The sequence below is a fragment of the Eleginops maclovinus genome, chromosome 18 (genome assembly GCF_036324505.1).
Source record: "Eleginops maclovinus isolate JMC-PN-2008 ecotype Puerto Natales chromosome 18, JC_Emac_rtc_rv5, whole genome shotgun sequence".
In the NCBI taxonomy this organism is placed as follows: domain Eukaryota; kingdom Metazoa; phylum Chordata; class Actinopteri; order Perciformes; family Eleginopidae; genus Eleginops; species Eleginops maclovinus.
Window position 1 is genome coordinate 27,180,239 of NC_086366.1, and position 24,440 is coordinate 27,204,678.

At 41.2% G+C, this 24,440-nt stretch overlaps 2 protein-coding genes across 2 annotated transcripts in view; both read left to right on the plus strand.

The window, feature by feature from the left end:
- LOC134880204 (cullin-5-like) overlaps positions 1 to 12,334 on the plus strand; it is a 24,348-nt gene extending 12,014 nt beyond the window's left edge. Inside the window, exons 8-19 of the mRNA XM_063906977.1 lie at positions 1,353 to 1,446; positions 2,033 to 2,163; positions 3,273 to 3,380; positions 4,086 to 4,150; positions 4,496 to 4,628; positions 4,757 to 4,888; positions 6,605 to 6,728; positions 7,383 to 7,558; positions 8,424 to 8,585; positions 9,401 to 9,519; positions 10,052 to 10,175; positions 10,263 to 12,334. Coding sequence (XP_063763047.1) covers positions 1,353 to 1,446; positions 2,033 to 2,163; positions 3,273 to 3,380; positions 4,086 to 4,150; positions 4,496 to 4,628; positions 4,757 to 4,888; positions 6,605 to 6,728; positions 7,383 to 7,558; positions 8,424 to 8,585; positions 9,401 to 9,519; positions 10,052 to 10,175; positions 10,263 to 10,457 — 1,563 coding nt within the window. The 3' untranslated portion in view covers positions 10,458 to 12,334. The remainder of the gene's footprint in view (positions 1 to 1,352; positions 1,447 to 2,032; positions 2,164 to 3,272; positions 3,381 to 4,085; positions 4,151 to 4,495; positions 4,629 to 4,756; positions 4,889 to 6,604; positions 6,729 to 7,382; positions 7,559 to 8,423; positions 8,586 to 9,400; positions 9,520 to 10,051; positions 10,176 to 10,262) is intronic.
- A 3,442-nt stretch (positions 12,335 to 15,776) lies between these two features.
- Positions 15,777 to 24,416, plus strand: dcun1d5 (DCN1, defective in cullin neddylation 1, domain containing 5 (S. cerevisiae)). Its single transcript, XM_063907845.1, has 10 exons — positions 15,777 to 15,993; positions 17,498 to 17,569; positions 18,713 to 18,755; positions 18,880 to 18,970; positions 19,688 to 19,853; positions 20,581 to 20,672; positions 21,233 to 21,341; positions 21,511 to 21,615; positions 22,230 to 22,332; positions 23,770 to 24,416. Exons 4-10 carry the CDS (start codon positions 18,903 to 18,905, stop codon positions 23,823 to 23,825), a joined length of 699 nt encoding a protein of 232 aa, XP_063763915.1. The 5' UTR covers positions 15,777 to 15,993; positions 17,498 to 17,569; positions 18,713 to 18,755; positions 18,880 to 18,902; the 3' UTR covers positions 23,826 to 24,416.
- Positions 24,417 to 24,440: the final 24 nt, after the last annotated feature.

A 24,440-nucleotide genomic window follows, 5' to 3' on the forward strand; every position in this document is an offset into this window, starting at 1 on the left:
TGCTGACTGTAGAGACCCTGCTGCTGACTGTAGAGACCCTGCTGCTGACTGTAGAGACCCTGCTGCTGACTGCAGAGACCCTGCTGCTGACTGTAGAGACCCTACTGACTGTAGAGACCCTGCTGACTGTAGAGACCCTGCTGCTGACTGTAGAGACCCTGCTGCTGACTGTAGAGACCCTACTGACTGTAGAGACCCTGCTGCTGACTGTAGAGACCCTGCTGCTGACTGTAGAGACCCTACTGACTGTAGAGACCCTGCTGCTGACTGTAGAGACCCTGCTGCTGACTGTAGAGACCCTGCTGACTGTAGAGACCCTGCTGCTGACTGCAGAGACCCTGCTGACTGCAGAGACCCTGCTGACTGTAGAGACCCTGCTGCTGACTGTAGAGACCCTGCTGCTGACTGTAGAGACCCTGCTGACTGTAGAGACCCTGCTGCTGACTGTAGAGACCCCGCTGACTGTAGAGACCCTGCTGACTGTAGAGACCCTGCTGCTGACTGTAGAGACCCTGCTGACTGCAGAGACCCTGCTGACTGCAGAGACCCTGCTGACTGTAGAGACCCTGCTGACTGCAGAGACCCTGCTGCTGACTGCAGAGACCCTGCTGACTGCAGAGACCCTGCTGACTGTAGAGACCCTGCTGCTGACTGTAGAGACCGTGCTGCTGACTGTAGAGACCCTGCTGACTGTAGAGACCCTGCTGCTGACTGTAGAGACCCTGCTGACTGTAGAGACCCTGCTGCTGACTGTAGAGACCCTGCTGCTGACTGCAGAGACCCTGCTGACTGCAGAGACCCTGCTGGCTGTAGAGACCCTGCTGCTGACTGTAGAGACCCTGCTGACTGTAGAGACCCTGCTGCTGACTGTAGAGACCCTGCTGACTGTAGAGACCCTGCTGACTGTAGAGACCCTGCTGCTGACTGTAGAGACCCTGCTGCTGACTGCAGAGACCCTGCTGACTGCAGAGACCCTGCTGCTGACTGTAGAGACCCTGCTGACTGTAGAGACCCTGCTGCTGACTGTAGAGACCCCGCTGACTGTAGAGACCCTGCTGCTGACTGTAGAGACCCTGCTGACTGTAGAGACCCTGCTGCTGACTGTAGAGACCCTGCTGACTGTAGAGACCCTGCTGCTGACTGTAGAGACCCCGCTGACTGTAGAGACCCTGCTGACTGTAGAGACCCTGCTGCTGACTGTAGAGACCCTGCTGACTGTAGAGACCCTGCTGACTGTAGAGACCCTGCTGACTGCAGAGACCCTGCTGACTGTAGAGACCCTGCTGACTTGATGTGATGGTGTTTAGGTCAGTCTCCCTTACAGTGGTCCTGTGCTTGCTGTGTGTCCTCAGCTTATGGAGTGTTGTGTGAATGCTCTGGTGACTTCGTTCAAAGAGACCATCCTAGCCGAGAGTCCTGGGATGATCAAACGAAATGAAACAGACAGTGAGTTTGGCTTTTGTTCTATCTAGAGTGTAAAAGAAATCCCTGCATAGTTAAATACAGACTCAGGTTTTGTTTTAAATGCATGTCAACATAATGTTCATATTGAGTCATTGTAGATATGAAGTTACAATAGCTTCAACATTCCCCCTACCGCTGACCAGTCATCCTAAGAAGGACTCAAATTGAGTTTGTGGTGATGTGAAATTGCTTAATGTGGATTATGGTTTCTCGTGAAATGCCCGGATGTATCCTAGAATGAAGTATTAGATGTAAATGTACGAGACATAATAAAGACTTAAATATTAGATAATGTTGCCTTTGCCTTAAAATAATACTGGAAAGTATAACATTGAGTGGAAAAGGAAATGTTGAATTACATTAGTGATAAACTCATCTCAGTCATGCTGGGGGGGTTATGCAGTAGTCCTCAGAGTTTGGTGGGCACAGTCATGATGCAGATGTGCACAGCTTTAAAGAAAGATTTCTTGAGAACAGTCTGCTGGTACTGCCATACCTAATTGCTAAAATATTAGGCCTAAATGTAAGCTAATATTGATTATGTCTCTCCCCCCCCCCCCCCGAGCAGGGCTGCACCTGATGTTCTCTCTGATGGACAAGGTTCCCAGCGGCATCGAGCCCATGCTAAAGGACCTGGAGGACCACATCTGTAATGCTGGACTCGCAGACATGGTGGCTGCTGCAGAGACCATCACTACTGTATGTGCACACACACACACACACACACACACACACACACACACACACACACACACACACACACACACACACACACACACACACACACACACACACACACACACACACACACACACACACTTCAACATTTAGTTATCCCATCTCAATCTCATTTATTGTTGTTAACTAAAATAACTAATACCACACTGTGGAAGAAATGTCACCACAAGTGAAAGTCCTGCTTTGAAACCCTATTTTAAGTATACCTTGTAAATATTATAAGCAAAATGTACATACAGTACAAAAAGCAAAAGTAATCATTTTGTCAGAGTTTTACTATGATACGAGGTGTGATCAGTTATCAGGTAGTAGTCTAAAACCATACTATTAGAAGTCCCCGTTACTTGTAAAGGTCCAGCAAAAATGTTTTATGTATGTAACTATGATCAGGACAATGTATTTAAATAAGAAAACGTAGAACAACTTCCCCTGTGACTGCTTTAATATTAAAGATAATATTATTTATATTAACACGCTAATGTAAACAGTCAGGTGGACCTCATTTACCAAAGGTTATTTCATTATGGGTTAATCGGCTGGTTAGTGGCTCCAATGATAGATGAATTATTTGGTTAGCTAATATTGTGAAAATAATGGAACACAGGAAGCCCAGAGTGACACATCTCCCATCACAACATTACTAGCATAACGTAACAATTGTTATAAGGAAAACCAATAAATCTTAATTGTTAAATATTCAGTGGTGTCAGACATGTGGAGAAGGAGATCAACAAAATAACGTGTTAATTAAAAATAGGCCAGAACTGGAAACTGGAAATGAACCTCAATGTTATTGAGTTCTTACTGTGTGTGTGTGTGTGTGTGTGTGTGTGTGTGTGTGTGTGTGTGTGTGTGTGTGTGTGTGTGTGTGTGTGTGTGTGTGTGTGTGTGTGTGTGTGTGTGTGTGTGTGTGTGTGTGTGTGTGTGTGTGTGTGTGTGTGTGTGTGTGTGTGTGTGTGTGTGTGTGTGTGTGTGTGTGTGTGTGTGTGTGTGTGTGTGTGTGTGTGTGTGTGTGTGTGTGTGTGTGTGTGTGTGTGTGTGTGTGTGTGTGTGTGTGTGTGTGTGTCCAGGACTCAGAGAAGTACGTGGAGCAGTTGCTGACTTTGTTTAACCGCTTCAGTAAGCTGGTGAAGGAAGCCTTCCAGGACGACCCTCGCTTCCTCACTGCAAGAGACAAGGTGTGTACAATCTCACTTCCAGAGACAACCAAGAAACACAGGAAACAACCTCATACCTGCGCAGTACTAAAGTCACACACTTCATTCCTGCTCACACTGCATCTTTAATGAGCAAGCTTCAGTGTTGGATAGTCACAGCCTGCACCGGTCTGCCCACACCAATGATCTGCTTGTCTTCACTGAATAGGAATGCATGCTATAGCACCAGGTCCTTAGAAACAAAGCCGCTTTGGATAACAACTTCATTTACAGCTGGAACAAAAGGAAATGTAGCAGAGCAGAGATACGAACTGATCTACCTTAAGTCCCTTCCTTCATGTTTTAAAGTAGAGCCTCCCTTATTTAACTTTTTAAAGTATTTCATTTCCTAATTCCTTCATGTTCCCGCCTATTCTAACCTTTTCCTACACTGTATTGGTTTGAATACACCAGGATCAAACCTGTTTTCTGGTAAAGCAGAAACGGATAAGGGTTTTCAAGTGGTTTAAGGCTGTTGAGGCTTTTACTGATTTGTTCACACAAATCTTATCAGGACTTCTAAGGGGATTAATAACCTGTTAATAAGGCTTATTTTAGTAGAACATTAAACATTTTTAGTATCTTTTCACTTTTGATGAAGCCATAGTATAGCAACACATTATTTTGTACTCTTCATTTTCCTCACTAAAACAAACTGTGGTTTGGTCCTCTCTTTTTCCCCTGCAGGCATACAAGGGCGTGGTGAATGACGCCACCATCTTCAAACTGGAACTGCCAACCAAACAGAAGGGGTGAGGAACCTCTGCTGGGTCTCTAAGATATGAAAGGATCCGGTGTTCAAACTGTCACTGCCAGATCCTGTGTGATTGAGTCGTAATGTCGCAGTGTGTGTGTAATTCTTTTGACTTCTCCCTTATGGCAAAAATTATGATCCTGATTATTTTTGTCAATATTGAAACCATGATTAGTAAGAAAACATCTTCAACTATCGGAAATAAATGAACTCCCTAGAAAAGGGATGCGCTGGATTTAAAACTCAACAGCGGAACAGAGCATAATTGTGACAAATGGAATGCTGCTAAGTACTTTTCCGTGTGTGTGTGTGTGTGTGTGTGTGTGTGTGTCCATTCATCCAGTGTGGGTATGAAGACTCAGCCGGAATCCAAGTGTCCGGAGCTGCTGGCTAACTACTGTGACATGCTGCTGAGGAAAACCACGCTCAGCAAGAAGCTCACCTCAGAGGAGATTGAGCTCAAACTCAAAGAAGTGGTGAGTCTCTGTCCTAACAGCCTGAACAGGCACACCTCAAGGCAGAGGCCTGACACTCTTACACTGACTTGTCCTTCAAAGTGCTTGGATTTTAATTCTAGAAAATACAATCTCTTTCCTCCTTGTAGCTGTTGGTGTTGAAGTACGTTCAGAATAAAGACGTGTTCATGCGTTACCACAAAGCACATCTGACCAGGCGCCTGATTCTGGACATTTCAGCAGACAGCGAGATTGAAGAGAACATGGTGGAGTGGCTGAGGGTGAGTCCACCTTCATTACCATGCTGGTTGAAAGCTGTACTAAGGTGCAATGACACCAGGCAGGAGTACCATGTGTTATCCATGCATGTTTTAGGGTCAATTTACACATTTGAAGACTTGAACTATTGTTTCTCAATATGATTATTATTTACAATATGTGTTTAACTGCTCAGAGGGGTCTCAATCAAAACCATTTAAAATATTTCGGTAAAACGATCAAGATTTTATATACAGTGAAGGAAATAAGTATTTGAACCCCTGCCGATTTTGTTAGTTTGCCCACTTTCAAAGAACTGAACAGTCTATACTTTTAATGGTAGTATTATTTTAACAGTGAGAGACAGAATATGCAAAAGAAAATCCAGAAATGTACATTAAAGAAAGATATACATTGATTTGCATTTAATGGTGGGAAATAAGTATTTGATCCCCTTGCAGAACACGCCTTAGTTCTTGGTGGAGAAAGCCTTGTTGGACAGAGGGCAGATGCTTCTTGTAGTTGGTCACCAGGTTGGCTCAAATCTCAGGAGGGATTTTGGTCCACTCCTCTCTGCAGGCAACTGGAAGCTTCAGCTCCCTCCACAGATGTTCTTTTGGATGGAGGTCCGGAGACTGGCTTCCATCACCTTAATGGGCTTCTTCTTTAACCACTCCTTAGTTGCCTTGGCCGTATGTTTTGGGTCATTGTCGTGCGATTCATCCTCCCCTCAATGCGGTGAATCGCGCTGTCCCCTTAGCAGAGAAACCCCCCCCATGTGCTGCAGGATTTTCATCCATTACGGCGCAGTGTGTTACCAATAGTTGTCTTGGTGACTGTGGTCCCAGCTGCCTTCAGATCATTAACAAGTCCCTCCTGTGTAGTTCTTGGCTGACCCCTTACCTTTCTCATGATCATTGATGGTGGAGCCCCAGACCGAGGGCGATTGATGGTCATGTTGTGCTTCTTCCATCTTCTACTAATCAAACCAGTTGTCTCTCTCTCACCAAGCTGCTTGCTGGTGGTGTTGTCTTCTATTCCAGTCCTGTGTTGGTCTACAATCTGGTCCCTGATGTCCTTACACATTAGTTCCACCATGATCACAAGACCTGTCTCTCGTCTTCCCATTGTGGAGAGGTTGTAATCTGATTCATTGACTGTGGACAGGTGTCTTTTATCCAGGTAAAGAGTTGACATCAGGAGTACTTTCTTAAAGCGAGAGAACTTTTTGAACCGGTCCGTGGGAGCCAGAATTCTTGTTGGTTTCAAGGGCATCAAATACTTATTTCCTCCAATTAAACACAAATCAATTTATATCTTTGTTTATGTACATTTCTGGATTTTCTTTTTGAGATTCTGTCTCTCACTGTTAAAATAAACCTACAATAAAAATGACAGACTTTTGATTTCTGTGGGCGAACTTACAAAATCAGCAGGGGATCAAATACTTGTTTCCTTCACTGTTTGGATCATAAAAATGTGGCTTTAACTGGAGAAAAAGTCAATGTGTTACAGCTTCTGGCAGGCAATGCTGACGCACCAATACACCGCAACCAAATAAAAACAACCGTTTCCTTGATCAAACGTCTTCATTTATAGATTATTTTTTTTATAATTCAAATGAAATAACCAAAAATCTGACCAAGTGTGTTTTGCCTTAACCAGGTTGGTGAATGAATTGCTCCTTTGCTTTCCTTCTCCTGTCCTGTCTGTTTATGTGTGTGTGTGTGTGTGTGTAGGAAGTAGGAATGCCTGCTGATTATGTGAACAAGCTGGCCAGGATGTTTCAGGACATCAAGGTCTCAGAGGACCTCAATCAGGTCTTCAAGGAGATGCACAAACACAACAAGCTTGCACTACCAGGTAACACACACACACACACACACACACACACACACACACACACACACAATCTTGATATGAGGTGAGAGATGCATCTTACAAATCTAGTTGAATTCAGAACTTGTTTGCTTTTTTGTTTTTTAGTTTGGGCACAAACTCAAAAACAAAAAAATTAACCAAAACTGGAAAAATGTTTGGTGGAACTGGGATAAATTAGGGCTGTGTTTTTAAACTGCGTCAGTTCATCCGTTTACAAACTCTCTCACAACAATGATGCTAGCCTCATTTATCCAGTCGTATGCTAAACTCATTTCAGCAGAAATCCTTAATTCACTTCCTCCACATGAAGGTGAAATTCTTTACCTGCAAACCTGAGAAGTATTTTCTGAAAATGTTTGCCTTTACTTTTTAAGTAAAGACGGGGTACATGAGACTTTGCTCATACTACAAAAGTTTAGTGACAGTTTGTAAATGTAGCTTGGATTAGTTTTGCAGCTTGTAAACGTGATCCCCAGTAACTTCAATTCAATAAAGATATATTATGGTTTTTTCCTATTTTGTATGTATGTGAAGGAATGCCAGAAAAAGTATTCGAGGTAATAGGGTAGTCTGAGGGAGTGAAATGCTGATGCGCCTCTGTAACACAGACTGATCCGAGTTCTTCCCTCCCTGCAGCGGACAGTGTGAACATTAAGATCCTGAACGCTGGAGCGTGGTCCCGCAGCAGTGAGAAGGTGTTTGTCTCTCTGCCCACGGAGCTGGAGGACCTTATCCCTGAGGTGGAGGACTTCTACAAGAGGAACCACAGCGGCCGCAAGCTGCACTGGCACCACCTCATGTCCAACGGCATTGTGAGTGAGGCATTCCTCCAGACATACAGAACACCCAGTCAAACATGAATACAGGAAGCTGATGTCATGTTTGATCCACATCATCTCTGAAGTTTGAGGTGCACTGGGGATCTTTTAGTTACTTCATCTTGTTGCTAACTCTTCTTCTGCAATGTTAGTCAGTTATTCCAACTGGAGAATTGGTGCTGCCTACTCAGAAGTGGGAAGTAACTAAGTACAAATACTCAAGTACTTGTGTTTTACTTGAGTATTTCCATGTAATGCTACTTTATGCTTCTCCTCCACTACATTTAAGACGGAAATAATGTATTTTTACTCAACTACATTTATTAAACCCGCTTTAGCTACATTTTACAAAATGCTTCTCTAAAAATGTAACAGTGGACTAACTCTTTAAGTCACAAGAGTAATTATGTCTGTCAGAACTTTGTTTGTTTACAACAGTAAAATGCCATTTAATGTGACAATATAATCCTGAAATGTCACATGTATAAATATCATTATATTCACACTTAAAGGAAATGTGACCTATACGTTTATACTTTAATTGCTGAAAATACTTTTGTACTTTTACTTGAGTAAGATTTGGAATACAGGACTGTACTTTTTGACAATAATATTTTGGTACTTTTCCTCTAGGGAAACATCTGAATAGTTCTTCCACCTCTGTGCAACTGCTTATCTTAATGAACGAGCTGCTAACCATAGCATCACGGTAGCGAATGGAAACAAGCATTCATTAGCATGAGCACTGTAGACTTCTAATAAACGTTATGAATATTTTAAATACATTTAAATGGAAATGTGTCTACTGTGTAGCCACATACGTCTCTTCTCACCTTTTCTTTTCCTCCCTTCTGCTCAGATCACCTTTAAGAACGAGGTGGGGCAGTACGACCTGGAGGTGACCACGTTCCAGCTGGCGGTGCTGTTCGCCTGGAACCAGAGGCCCCGGGAGAGGATCAGCTTCGACAACCTGAAACTGGCCACTGAGCTGCCCGATGCAGAGCTACGGCGCACCCTCTGGGTCAGACCAATCATTTAAATTCTCCATTTCAATCCAATTATAAAGAACACAATATTAAGATATGTGCTACTATTGACCATGTTTAATGTAATCTTTAGGTGAGAGAATACTTCCTGCCGCACAGAGCCACCACGCTGCAACTGAGATTAAACTAAAGTCTGACAGATAGTTTTTAAGTAAGGTTGTCAATCATGATCACTAACAATCAGAAAGCAAACATACCCATCCGGCCCAAATCTCAGGATAACTCGTATACCTCCCTCTTCTAGCTCACTGCTCTTTCACACAGGCAGTGGTGCTAAATGAGTTCACAGAAAAAGATAACTCTGTGCAGTGGGGGAGGAAATGTTTCTCTACTGCAGTAAAAGTGGGAGGTGGAGTGGTCGTCCTTTAATATTAAGGTCGGTAGTTTGATGCCCAGCCCCCAGATTCAATATGGCAAGGATGATACTCTAGATTACTCCCGATGGCTAAGAGTGTGTGAGTGTGTGTGAATGTTGGTCTCCTGAGCATAGCCGCGTCACACAGCAGCCTCTGTCTCTGTTTGAATGCTGACTTTGAGGGGTCAGAGAGACTGGAACAGTGCTATCAAAATGCAGTTTACTTACCAATAACAAGTTTTACTGTTACGTTAATAGTGTTCTGTGTTTTCTGACAGCAATATATACGTGTGTGTGCATGCTGACTTGTATATGTAAAAGCGCTTTGAGGGGTCGCAAAGCCTGAAAAAGAGCAATATGCAGTCAGAACTTTTTTTTGTTGCCTCTGATGGTATTTTATATGTAAAGCTTTCCTCCTTTCTTCTTTGTGTGCAGTCTCTGGTGGCGTTCCCAAAGCTGAAGAGACAGGTGCTGACCTATGACCCCCTCGTCAGCTCCCCCAAAGACTTCACAGACAGCACCATCTTCTATGTCAACCAGGAGTTTTCAATCATGTACGCTATGGTATCTTTAGAAACAGGGACAATACTTGTTTTGAAATGGGATGTAACTAACTGTCACTTATTCTCTTTATTGATTGATTAGTTAATGGTATATTAAATGTCTGTAAATTGTAAGTGCAGATCAGTCATAAGACCTCCTCAAATGTCTTCTTTTGACCACAACTTACAGACATTCACATAACTGCCGAAGAGGAGAAATAGTTTGCTTTTAATTCAATATTTGGCATCTGATGAATTTATCTTTGTAGTTTTAGGTTTTTTAAACACAGAGGAAATTACTTTTCCCTGACATGGGAACCTGGACGTCCCAATTGATCCATGTTTTCATTAAGTGCAGAGATCTACAGAACGTTTAATTCTTTCCAAAGTTGTCTGCTCTTCAAATGATGTGTTTTACTAAATATGTAAGTTCTTATTCCCATAGATAAAACAGCAATGTCAGGTACCCTTAACTCTTTAACCTCCACCACAGCAGAGGATGCAATTGAAACGTCAGATATGTGTGTGCTTCTTATTCTCTCAGCAAAAACTCCAAAGTCCAGAAGCGTGGAAAGATCAATTTGATTGGCCGGCTGCAGCTGACCACTGAGCGAATGAGAGAAGAGGAGAACGAGGGGATCGTTCAGCTCAGAATACTCAGGACTCAGGTACGAAAATACATTTTATTAAACACATGGAAACATTCAAATGACCCTCAAAAAGCTGTAACATTGTTTATATTGTTTCTCATCCAGGAGGCCATCATCCAAATCATGAAGATGAGGAAGAGGATCAGTAATGCCCAGCTGCAGACGGAGCTGGTGGAGATCCTGAAGAACATGTTCCTGCCTCAGAAGAAGATGATCAAGGAGCAGATCGAGTGGCTCATCGAACACAAGTACATAAAGAGGGACGAGACGGACATCAACACCTTCATCTACATGGCCTAGGCAGCCAGCGAACCCTTCGCTCTGTTCTTATTTTACTCCTGGCCTGTGAGCGGCGCTTTGAAACGCTTTTAGAGGAGACGGGGGAAAAGGATGCGTGTTCAAGGACGAGGAAGAGCATTTTCAACAGAAGTGGGGAGATATTTGTGTTTGTGAGACGCCAGTGTGTTACTGAGGGGAGAGTCTGTCCTGCTGCCCTCCAGTGTTAGTCAGAGGAGAGGGAAGCTGTCTGCCAGCAGCTGCGATCAAACAAACAGACATTATTAAATAAATACTTCCTGCCTTACTTTGTCGGTCATGGACTGCAGAGGACGAGCTGTGAGGAGGACGGGAGGACAAATGTAACGAGCTGATCAATCCTTTGCTTTCACCTAATGCCACAGCTGCACTTCTGCAACCCTCCTATTCTACATTTGTCTTATTTTTTGGAATAAGAATGCAACAAAACTGGGATTGAACGCCGGGAGCAATGAGGAAGAGCGGACATGGAGACATGGAGACAGAGATTAGTTAAAACTACCGAGGAGTATTTTGCCAAATTGTGTGTGTGTGTGTGTGTGTGTGTGTGTGTGTGTGTGTGTGTGTGTGTGTGTGTGTGTGTGTGTGTGTGTGTGTGTGTGTGTGTGTGTGTGTGTGTGTGTGTGTGTGTGTGTGTGTGTGTGTGTGTGTGTGTGTGTGTGTGTGTGTGTGTGTGTGTGTGTGTACTTTCAACAGCATGCTGCTCTATGATTTGTTAATTGAAGGATCTGTCACACTTTGTGGTTGTGTCTGAGATGATGGGGAAATCAAAACCAGACACTAATTAAATGCTGGTTTTCCTTTTTTTCTTTAGGGCTGTATAGAATAATAAATTACCAAGAAAAAAACACAAGTGTAAGAGAAAACATTGGGAATTAGGTGAGCTTAAGAGGTAACATTCACAGGAACACAACTCACCAATCTACAGAACATATCCATGGGTCACGCATGCTTAAAGGGGAAACACCGCCCCCTGCAGGCGAGCAAATGTAACCTCGATTAAAATCTCTAATTTCGCTACTTTTGAAAAATGTTGATAACATTTGGGATAATGTAGGTATAAAAAATATTTAACATTAGTCATTTTTAGCCATTTCAATAGGGAAAATGTTACATAATAATTCATTTCTTTGATTATTGCTCAGAGGGAGTTGTGTGTCCTTCACTTTCAATTTTTGAAAGGGCTAAAGCAACTGCAATACTGTCACACCAACATTGACCAAGTGAGTATCCTCACACTTGCTGAGGGATGTCACTAAGTTCTCGCTGCTCAGACATAAAATGGTTCCTCCAGCATCGCCTCACATCAGGGTGAATACAGGGTCTGTTGCAGAAGCTAAAGTAAGGTATGAGGGAGGAAAATAAGATGCTGTCATGAGCAAGTCAGAGCAACAATATCAGTCGAGATGAAACACTTTGCATTTCATAAACACTGCATTTTTAAATGATTTAAAGCACTAATTTCACCCAAGTACTGCTACAACCTAACTATGTGACCTGATCTGTGAGTGTGAGCTCTGACTGTATTTCCTGAACACGAGAGCAGTGAGGGAGAGGAGAGACAACAGTGAATGTGTGGGATTCAATTTGTTTTATATTTATTCTATATTTATAAAGAATGTTACTTTCTTTGTATTTGAAATGATTTCTTTGCATTTCTTTTTGTGTTTTTGGAAAGGTGTGCATTCACAGGGCTGATACAGTATTAACTAACTCAAACTCAACTTTAAAAAAGAAGAAAAATGTATTTTATTCAATTTCCACTTCTAATGATTTGACTCAGTTTATCCAAATGCTGAAATGGCTTCTCACTTCCTGTTCTAAAAGACCAGGATGTTGGTAATAATCACGTTTGAATTCTACACACCCTAAAGCCAAAAGACTTGTGTTTTCATTATTAACTATTTGCGAATGTGGTAACATATAATCATTATTTAATTTTCCAACTCAATCACATCATGCAGGTTTGTTCTCTATGCACAGACGTGGCTCCGTTTTTAGATGATGGTCTGTTTTTAACTTCGACCATTATGGAGCACAGTGAGATGAGTCCCAGGAAATAAGGATGTTTTGAATCCCAATAATTAATGAATGTGATCGACACCATAAAGGAACAGTTGTGATGTTTTGAAGAGGGGGTGTATGAGGTAACCATCCTGTATGACTCACACTAACCTGCCATCAGCATGACCCCAGTTTGAAGAAGCAGACAGGAGCTCCAGCACAGAAGAGAGGGGGGGGGCAGCACAATGTAGCCACAAGAAAGTCTCCACCTAAAAATAATCCATCATTTGAAGATGTTATCTGTGCTGCGTTAAAGCCGCCTCGTCTAGTTACAATTCACCGGTCCCACAAAAACACAAACGATCTGATAGAATGCAAAGAGAGCAGAGATATCTCAACAACTATTGGACCAATTGCCATGAAATTTGGTTGTGGTATTCATTGTCAACATCAGATGGATTATAATAACTTTGATGTGAGCATGCTGCTGTTAACATTTGACCTGCTCAACCCAGTTCAGCCTCTCAGAGCTGCTAGCCTGATGACTGCACACTGACACAACCCAGCTCTGACTCCTGTTCAGCCGGACTGAATCTGGGACGAGACTGACAAAAGTATTTAACTCTGTGGCCACTTCATGAGGTAGATTGGTTTAATGAAGTAATCAGTGCATATACGGAGTAGCAGTTCAGTTTACAAATGCCAAGGCCCATTAACAAGGATGTAAGAGATATCTTTAAAAGGAATAGAATTGGAGGATGAAACCCTCTTTATTGTCACACACATGCACACAGCAGAGCACACACAGTGAAATTAGTCCTCTGCATTTAACCCATCCTAGTACTAGGAGCAGTGGGCAGGTATCGTGCAGCGCCCGGGGAAAAAATCTGTTACATGGAGGGGTTGAAGATAATAAAGACATAATCAATATGAACTAAAAAGACTAGCAATAATGATGAAAACAGCACTCTGTGTCCATAATATTATTCCTCATGTCCTCTAGTGTGAGTTGGGTGTGTGTTATAGACACCGAGTGCTGTAGCCTAGTCAAAGATAGGACAGTCTGGAATTCATATTCATGATCAGACCTCTTGTCTCACCTCAGTTGAGGCGGAAGGGATAGTTTGAAGAGGGGATTGTACCGCAATAACAACAGATTTTTTGGAACTCATTGCATTTCAACAACAGGCAGTTGTCGTCATGGCCTCGCTGCAGTGCTGGTACTCCACTGTTTCTTCTAACACGGAGCTTGCCGACTGCAACATATTGTAGATCATTCTCTGACTGTACCTGATACAACCCAGCTTCAAAACATCTGAACCATCCCTTTAAAGGAGTTGAAAGTGTTTTGATCTGGGGAGGTGGGCTCTTATGGTTGCTGTGTTTTCCTCATGGGATATCCTGTACCCACCCATCAGCCCAGCCTGCAAGGGGGGGCACACTTATCTGTAGCCTTGCATAAGGACTAAACTTGAAGTAAATACAATCAGTCTCAGCCTAACCAGCTGAAAGTTCGCCACTGCATCGACTCAAGACATTCAGCTGTTGTTGGGAAGTGGATCCACTGCTTTCATGTGTGACATTGTTTTGCTTGTTTCAAATACTTTTAAGGTTGAATAATTTATTTCCTGGCAAAATAAAGCTGTAAACAACTGTAGAGCTGTTTTTCACTTCCAAAAAGAGACTTTATCTCCAGTAACTCAAATGTGGTTCTGCAAAAACATGCACATAATATCGGTCATTTTGAGAGTTTGACTTTGTTTACTCAAGGCTGTAAGAGCAGCAGCTTATCATAAACTGTATTGATCTGTGTTGGTAATGGGATTCCTCTGTGGCAGGGCTTTGAGAGGAGTTCCAGTCTGAAACAAACTGTGCTGTGAAATTCTACTTTCATTTATGGACATGACTGGGTTAAAACGTTACTGCATAAGCACATAACTACCTCAAGTTTTATGTTAAAAACATTACATGATAATATGTCCCTACTTATTTTAACCCAAACTACAAAAAGATTGTACTTTTAATAACTTTATTAACCATTTCTGTAGGTCTGACAGTGGTTTCAAACATTATATATTATTCGGCCCAAACAACTCAAAACACACATATAACATAGGTCTAGTTGTTTGTAGATATTTAATTGAGGAAATGTTGGCCAACATATTAAGGTCTGTGGACTATTAGTATTGATTTATAAATGTATAGTAATAGAGTGTATATATAAAGGTAATAACCGGTATACTGCACAGTGACACAGTCATTATTGCATAATAAACCCTGGTCGATGAGCAGGAGCAGATGGGGGGCCTGAATTACCCTGTAGCATTGATTACTTGTTGTCCTGAGAGAAGAAATACCCCTCTGTATCTCTCCAAAAAAAACGTTTCAATAATCTTTGTGAACTTGTTTATATATCTACTTGAATGAATTGTGTACACACATACTCTTCAGAGTGGTTATAAACAGAGGTGTAAAGTAATAATAAAAGTAGATTTACTCAAGTATTGTACTTATTTACAATTTTGAGGTACTTGTACTTTACTTGAGTATTTCAATATTGTTGCTACTTTCTACTTCTACTCCACTACAATTCAGAGGTAAATGTTGTACTTTTACTCCACTACATGTATTGAATCCCTTTAGTTACAGATCTGGATTAATGATGGTAAATATAATCAGCCCTTAAATCAGACTTGAGTTCACCTGGAGTAAATCCAGCAGCTACCCTGCAACAGAGCCATTCAAACTAGCTGCACCTTTACCAGCTCTGAGAACACTTTAATGATCAATCATTATAAAACATATCAGAGATATTATTCTGAAATGGACCAATCAAACAATGACTACTTTTACTGTCTCTACTTTAAGTACATTTAGATGAGAGTACTTTCTACTTTCACTGGAGGAACATTTTGAATGCAGGACTTTCACTGTGACAGAGTATTCCTACACTCTGGTTACCACTTAAGTAAAACTTCTAAGTACTTCTTGTGCCTCTGGTAAGAACTCAATGGTTTATTTTACTTTTGAATATTCTAACTGGGTTACAACCATAGTCTGTATATATTAAGGTAACAACATAACCCCTCTATCTGACAGTAGACAGCCTTGTAACCATGCTGGGATTCATAAGTCAGTGTATTGGAGTCCAGAAACACATGTGTGTGCTAAAAATAACGGACTGTTTCTTTAAGAAGAGGCTGGTTCACTTTCTTCAGTCTGGCAGGTTGGACGTTATATATAGCTTTCTTATTCATCGTGGATCACTAAACGCCTAAAATAAGACATTATTAATTTAAATCATATTCTAAATATGTTTTTCTAAAACGATCTGTGTAAAAAGGTGTGAATGCAAAGAATGTCCTTGTCACTGGATCGTTTATTTCTCTTACATTTACCCCCTATAAAGTAGCAGTGGTATCGCCCGCTGCCCCGGAAACGCCGGCGACAGCAGGAGAAACCCCGGTGTGTAGCAAAGCAGGTGGAACTGATTTGTCAGCCAAAGTGTAAAAAATAGGTAAGTGTTTGGAAGTTTTTTAATTACTTCCTCAATGTCGATTATTACAACCAATTATTCTGTACTTAGTTATGAATGGTACATTTGATGAGCCTTTGAAACCTGTGTTTAAAAAATTGCTAACGTTAGCACTGCAGCGCCGCTAGCTTACAAACAAAAGAAGTGCCCCCCCAGCGCAAAGTGAGCCATTTAACAGAACCAGCCATCACAATGTGTGTGTGGTGCTGTCCTTCAGGTCCCTTAGGTGTTGAATCGCCAACCATAGGTAGACCTGCTCTAGATGCGTTACAGTAGTCATCCTAACCTCGGTAGCCATGTTAAGCTAGCATCAACGGAAGAGTCCCACAGCCGTTTGCTTTTAGTTTTTAAATCAGTGACACTAACAACATTAGAATAGTACAGATCAACAGGAATTATTCCAACCAAACAGATACATAGTTTAAAATATGTAATAGCAAATGACTGAATAAACTGACAACCTATAAAATCTACAGTTGCATTAAACAGGTCAGGGGCCAACAACAAAATGTAAAATCATGTCAGTGACACCATTAGTTATAATAGCTTATTTACTAACTCCATTTCTTCTTTGTAAACTTTTTTTGAGATTTGACTTGAGATAATTTCATTGTAATACTCAATACTTACAATACTTTATTGACTATTATTATTATAGTCAATAAATAATCCATTGAACCTTAAAGTCCTGTATGAATTAATCCTAAGTAAATAATTATCAGCGAAATGTTCCCAAAAGAACTCATTATGCAAACTGACTAGATTAAAAGTGTCAGATTATTACATAATATTACATTAATACGTTTTATCACTAATGAACAAATATCAGAGTGCTTTAATACTGTAGTTAATGTGTACTTTGTATACTACTGGCTTTATTAGTAGCTTTATCCTTTTTAGAATGCATCTTTTATTAGGGAATATTAATCATCTCAAGTAAGAGTGTAATATAAGATGTAGTCAAGTAGAAGTTTATACAATTGCATAAAATGGAAATACAAGTACTTTAATGTTGCCTAAGTACTTGGATAGAGGTACTAAGTATAGTCCACCACTGGATACAATACATGTATTTAATAAGAAAAATATGTGTACATAAAATACAGAAACACTAACACATGCCAGTGGTCAATTTAAACACAAATGACAGGAATGCTGTCTTCTGGAATATAGATTTTTAAATCATATTTAACTGATCTCTGGATTCAAAACCAACCAAATAAGATATCCAAAGATTCACATTGGGCTCTGAAAAACTGGACAAGACATTTATATTTTATAACCACTATATGCCATATCCTAGAGATTAACACCGTCTTTTCATTCTGTCACTGTGTAGCTCCGTAGTCAAGTCACAGCGTTTTACATTGGGTTTAATGGGATGCTTTCAAAGGTTGGAACAAAAATCAATTGAAAAATATATATATGTTTTTGTTAAATTCATCAACCTACGAGTACTAATGACAGTTTGGATGTCATTCTTCAGGTGTCCGCTTGGAGCATCCATCAGCGCCGCCTGACAGGCATCAGCACAGCATCAGTAACGCTGGACAAGCTCGTAAGTAGTCCTGTTTATTTTTAAATGTAGTGGCAGGCCAACATTTCTACAGAGATAATTCAGCGGCACTCTTAAAGTAAAGAGTTTGGAAGAGGTGTTGCATGAGGAACTTATCCAGAGCTGTTGTGTGAGGCAATCCTTCTAGTTGTGTGTTCAGTACATGTAACCGTGGTGAAGGGATGCATTAAACTGTCTGACAGCAAGATGAATAGCAGGGAAAATAGTCTACACTAAAACTCCCATGGATATTTTATTATTTATATATATATATATATCTTTTTTTCGTAGTACATTGCTTAGTAGTCTTGTTGCCAGCGTTGTGATCCTGTGAAATGTTGAGTACCTCACAGAGTTTTCTGTTAGAAATGTATAGATAGTATGCCACTCTCAGCTATTGTCCACATAGGCTATAAAGGTAATGAATGCTAATGAACTCAACTTATGCTAATTGTTCAGATTGGCCAACATATGCAGGTTAGCATCCTACAGTTTCTATGCTGGTACTCCTGACTGTATATACTGTAGGTTATACACTGACTGTGGAGAAGGACCTCTGACACTCTAAACATCAGAACTGTCCCTTTTATAATCCTTTACCCCTGACTGGATTAGGGCTGAACGCTTAATTGCATTTGCGATAATATCGCGATATGACAAAACAAGATTTTCCAACCGCAAAGGCTGTGATTTGACTGGTCACGTGACTTGCGAGCGAGCCGAGCAGAGCCGAGCAGGCAGGGAAAGAAGTCAACGCTGCGCTTGAACCTGTTGCACAATGGCCTCAGGCTCGTCAGAAAAGTGCACGGCTGGAAGTTTGGTACCAAAGAGGAGCGCCACGTCAGTTGTGTGGAATTATTTTGGCTTTAAAAAGGAAGATGCTGCGCAACGTCAGGTACTGTGCAGAACGTGCCTCGCTACTGTTGCTACCTCACAAGGTTCACGATTGTAATCACGATTGATTTATTGCTTGTGTTTGTTGAAAAATACATGAGAAGAGGACCTTGAAAAAATAATCGCATATTAAATCAATATTGAGGAAGAAAATCGCAATTAGATTATTTTCCAAAATCGTTCAGCCCTAGACTGGATAAAAGATTGTGTGTCGTGCCATTTTACCTGAGATTGTGATTTCTATTATTCTAGAATCGCTTAGATTTGAATGGCCAAGGCAGCCAGAAGTACGCAGGTATGACCTTCACCCTCCACATTTCATTCTTTCTTTTTAGATAGATGATTATTGCATTGTCATGTACCCTTGTGTAGGGCAGATGCTTTCTCATAACCCCCTGACCAGATGTTTTGTTTTTTAGCGAAGCCTATCAAAGGCTCTGTGATGCCTGTGAAGAAAAAGAGGAAGCTCCCTGATGCAGAGGATCATGAGCGCAAATGTAAAATTACAAGGTAAGCAGACACTGGGCAGCACATGAAATCCCTCCCCCCCCCCCCCCCCACACACACACACACACACACACACACTTAATTGTTTTTGTAACTTGCATCTCATTCTAGGGCTATTATTAACATAGTTATGTAAATGATTGATTATTCATAATTTCAGTTTGTATGCTTAAATGTTCAGTCCAAGGTAAGAAAAATGACCAAAAAAATCGAGCCTTTACCAATTCTAAAGAAAAAGTATAAATCCTCTGATTTGTGAGGCTGGAATCAGAAATATATTTTTATATTTTTCCAAGAAACATAGTGTGAGTGTGTGTGTGTGTGGTTGGCTGCATCTGAACAGGAACTGACTGGGTTGTCTTTCATCTGGCAGTGCACATACTGAACGCCTCACCTTCTCACTTTCCTCGACAGTGTGTGTGTGTGTGTGTGTGTGTTTTGATAGAATGTGAGTGGTGAGCAACTAATACCCCACACACACACACACACACACACACACACACACACACACACACACACACACACACTGCCCCAGCAAAGAAAGCACAGCATGAACACTCTGCAGAGCTGAGGATGTGTGTACTCCCCAACCCTCTTTGTCTGGTAGCATGTGTGGGCGTCCACAAACAAACATGGCGATTATAACGCCCTTCAGAAGCTGATCATCTCGGAGCAAAACGTGTATCCATTGGAAACCTGAGGGGAGTTTGTGTGTTGTAGTTTCACCAGACCTCAGATCCGGGGGGCGAGGCCGGTCAGCGGGGACAAGCTGTTCTCCAATAAGAAGTGTCTGGCCTGGTTCCACGCGTACGCTGGCCCCGACAAGGTGGTGGGTCCGGAGGCCATGGAGAGGTTCTGTGAAGACATTGGTGTGGAACCAGAGAATGTGAGTCATCCTGGATGCTTATATCTCAACTGGGCCAAATGAAGCATGCTCAGAGTTAACCTAGGACTGAACTTAGTCCTTCCTCAGAGTCAGAACTGAGAGCAGAGCAGAGTTGAAGCATTCAGCTCCTTTAGTCAGAGCACTACCACACTGAGATGCTCCACTGCAGGGGAACCCCTAACGTACCACATAACCTCTGACCATGATGCTCTTATTCATTTCGTTTTTAAGGCCGAGCTCCTTTTTAACTTATCTGTATAGAATACAATTACTTTATTGATCCCAATTTGGGAAATGTTTTCGTTGCAGCAGAACAATAAGAAAAGTATAAGAACAAGGCAATGTCATTACAATACATCAAAGCATTTAAAAAGCAAGTAGAAAATATGAAATCTGGACAAAACATTTTCAGAAAATATAAACACAAACAAAATCTAAATGCATGTATAGGAAAACACCTGATTTATTAGTTCATGGATTGATCTATTGATGATCCTTTTTGTTTGTTTTGCATATGTGAAAAATGATCTGACCGGAGAGTCTGTTGCATTTTGGTTATAATGTTTTAGGTTTAAAAGAGGAAGAATATGTTTTGGTTGTTGGTTTTTCCATTATAACAAATAATGTGGATATATATATTAACTTGAAAGTAGTTTTTTAAGTCCTCTTCATTCCTTCTCTCACTCTTTTGGACGTTCAGTGTTGATGGAATTGCTCTCTCTTGCAGATTATCATGTTAGTTTTAGCCTGGCATCTAGAAGCATCCAGTATGGGCTTCTTCACAAAAGAGGAGTGGCTCAGGGGAATGACGTTATTACAGTAAGTGACTTTTTATTTGAACTTCATCTTTATTAAACCATGTATCCATAAACAGACACTTTAGATCACATTTGTACCCTCTAGAGGCACCATTTTTGAATCCAGCACAGCCTAAAGTCATGTATTATATATCCCAGTATTTCAAAATAAAGCCCTCTGTTAGAAACTGTAGTTTGTACTGTTCTCCACCAGATTGAGATTCTCATGTTGGCCGTAAGGAACAAGCACATGCTACTCTCCAGTTAATGCACAACAAGTAAAAATGTGTTAAAACAATAAGCTAATCATTGACATTTTCCAGACTTAAAATGAATCCCCCCTGCATTTACTAAACACAAACAAAACATTAGACTCGGTTCAGCTTGACCTCTGACAGCATGACTCTGCCTCAGTTTGGGACATGGACTTCCTCTAAGGACATCACTGCACATTTTTAAAGTGGCACAGGGGTTAAAATGAACATTATTTTTTCCAATTGTATCTGCAACATGCTCCCTGAGGTTGTCGTTGACCTGTAAGCAAACTGTAAATGTGACCCCCCCCCCCCCACCCTCCTGCAGGTGTGACTGCACAGAGAGGTTACAGGGCAAACTGGATTACATGCGCAACGAGCTTAACGATTCTGCAGTCTTCAAAAACGTCTACAGATACGCCTTTGACTTCGCCAGAGTGAGTTTGAGTTCTTTTTTTTGTTTTCTATTTGGATTTTTTAAAGAAGGGGGAAACCACTCAGCCTCAGTGTTCCTGTGGCCTTATTTGTATAACACACTTATAATGCAAGGTGACTTCCTTTGATCATTAACTATGGATGCTGACTGTCCTTTCCGTCTGTGTCCAGGATAAGGACCAGAGGAGTTTAGACATGGAGACGGCTAAGTCCATGCTGTCATTGCTGCTGGCGACCACATGGCCTCTCTTCCCCGTCTTCAGCCAGTTCCTGGAGGTATGTTTCCTGTCAGGTGTTTGGATAGGCCACACATTCGGATGGTTTGTGATGGAAGCAGGTCTTTGCATAATGATAGTTTTATGTGTTCAAAGCCTCTAAAGCTATTTAATATGACGCTTTAAAATAATACAAAATGTATTTGATTTTGAAGGCTGAATACCAAACCTATGGAAGGCAGTTGAGTATTTGGTTACAAAAAAAATGAGTTGTCAATATATCATAAACTTAGTACAATTAGTCAACTAATGGCCTTATCTATGGGTCGACTAGAAAACCCTTTAGTCAGGGGCAGCCATAGTGAACACATGCTGCTATGGAGTCAGGTTTGAATTAATAAATGTCTGAAGAAATCCTTTGCAGCCACCAGAGATGTATTTAACAATAGTACATAGTAGTGCCCTATGGTCTCTGATCAGCCACTTTGTGTCTGGTTACTGAAAAGCCTCCTGAAGCACGGCCAGGAAGAAGATATTTAAAGTTCATCACAACTTTTGGGACAAATTGAAACATTGTAATTGCTGACTTGCTGCAGATTTTCTTTCTTAGAACTGTATTTACACAACATGTACCCAATTGCTCACTATACCACCCCCCCCATCATCTTTCCACAGCAGTCCAAGTACAAGGGGATGAATAAGGACCAGTGGTATAACGTGCTGGAGTTCAGCCGAACCATCAACACAGACCTCAGTAACTACGATGAAGACGGAGCTTGTGAGTGTTAAACTGTGATATCACAGCCCCACTCCCCCTCTCTCTTTAGGAGGAACTCCTGTTAGAGGGCATGAGTTTCTTTTCTTCAATAACATCACATAAATAAACCCTCATTATAATATATTGTAAAACAGACCAAGTGTTTACTGACTCAACCTTCCATTTAGACACCAGCGTGTTGCACGCTAGGAGAGATACTGTTGGAGCAGAGATTCAGAATAGTCTTCCTTTCCAGGAAGACTCTATCGTTATTAAACCGTGATGGTGCAAACGGCTCTCCGTTGAGGGTGTCTGTGTTCTCTGGAAGCAGAGAGGAATGAGTTGTCATTCAGTCGGGGTTATAGGACACTGTGTGACGCAATATGCTAATATGATAGCTTCCTCTATTTAGCCTCTCTGCTCCTCTCCATTCCCTGTAAAGGTCAGCCTGCAGCACAGTTTCAGGACTTCACCCAGACTGCATCTACTGCTTGAGTAATCGAGTATTCAATCCATTAAATGTACTTTGGCTCTGAACCTCGATCAGTTTGAAAGCCCTGTCACATTTTTCTCACTGTGGCTTTTTTCTTTTTTTACAGCAAAATATGTCCTGCACCTAAAAAATGTGTTTTTTAATTTACATTAATAATTTGTAAAAAGAATTGTGGGGGGCAGGGGGGGGGTAATTCTATAAACATTTCTTAAATGCCAACAAGTGTTACAGATAATGTGGAGCTGATGTGATATACAAACTTTAAATGTGTACAGCCTCTGCTCTGCAAGCAGCAGCTCAGTCCAAGTGTCTGAGGAAGTATTCCCCCTCGTCTCAGCTGGTTCTTCATGGCTGAGTTTAGTTTAGAGTTTATACAGGATCCAAACAACAAACAAAATACATACAAAATATTTATTTTGCTATAATATCACAATTTTAGATTTTATTATTTTTCCTGCGGGAAGTGTACATCAGACATGATTTGTTCAGGGACTGTACACGGAAGTTTTTTGTCTCTGGCTATGATGTATGGTGTTTTCTGTAACTGCTCAAGTCTGGTCAATGTTTCTGATCCACTAACAAGTCCTTAAACCCTGCAGAGCCCAGACCCTGTTCCTGTTAGTGTTTACTTCCTGTCTGTCTTCTGGTGATTTATCTGACGTCCAGCGCTTCGTCTTTAATCTCTTTTCCTTTCTCTTTCTTAAACCTCCTTAACAACGGTCAATATAGTCCTTGACAGCGTCTTCGCTACTGGATTAACATGTCACATGTTCTGAATTCACCAATCAGAATCGAGTATTCAACTAAGCCGTGTTCTAACATGTAATAAATAATAGTTGTATGTCAAACCTGATAATGCGAGTATGCCTTCTGCGATTGAATGGAGGCACACTTGTGATCTAGAAACGTTTCCGGTCAGCATCCCAAAGCATGGAGGATGTGTTCACATCTGCCTCTCTCTGCAGGGCCGGTGCTGCTAGACGAGTTTGTGGAATGGAAGAAATCCTGGTCAGCATCGTAGCAGACAACGCATCACAACACCAAAAAGAAGATGGAGGGAGAGAAACAAAAACCACACCGTTAAAGAGATCACACACACACACACGCGCACGCACACACACACACACACACACACACGGACTACAGCATCCCCCTGTGTGGGGGCAAGCCTTTCTCTCAGTCGACTTTTATAGTGTTCATTTGGAGAAAAGAAAATGTTCTTAAAAGAGGAAAGATTTGGAATTTATGTTTTCTTGTTAACATTTTATTTTCCATTTTGTGTCTTGTTTATAGATGTTTTCACAGTAATAAAATGGAAGTATGAGGAGCTGCTTGTTGATAATTGACAGCTGTTTTAATCACATCTCTTTATAAGTACAGGTATGTTTTAACAGCTGTTTGCAGAGGTGTTCGATCCAGTTGCAGGACTAACAAAGATTCACAAATATGATGACCTCCGACTCGACCAAGCACACAGCTCAAGATTCTGTTCCTTGCATCCTGAATCAACTAATGTTGAGCTGTGTTACATGAACCTTTTTTATAAAAGATAAATGTAAGAAATGTTTTGACAAACAAAACTTTTCTAATAAAATTGAAAGGGAAAAGTTAAGACATTTTATCATTATGGACCGGT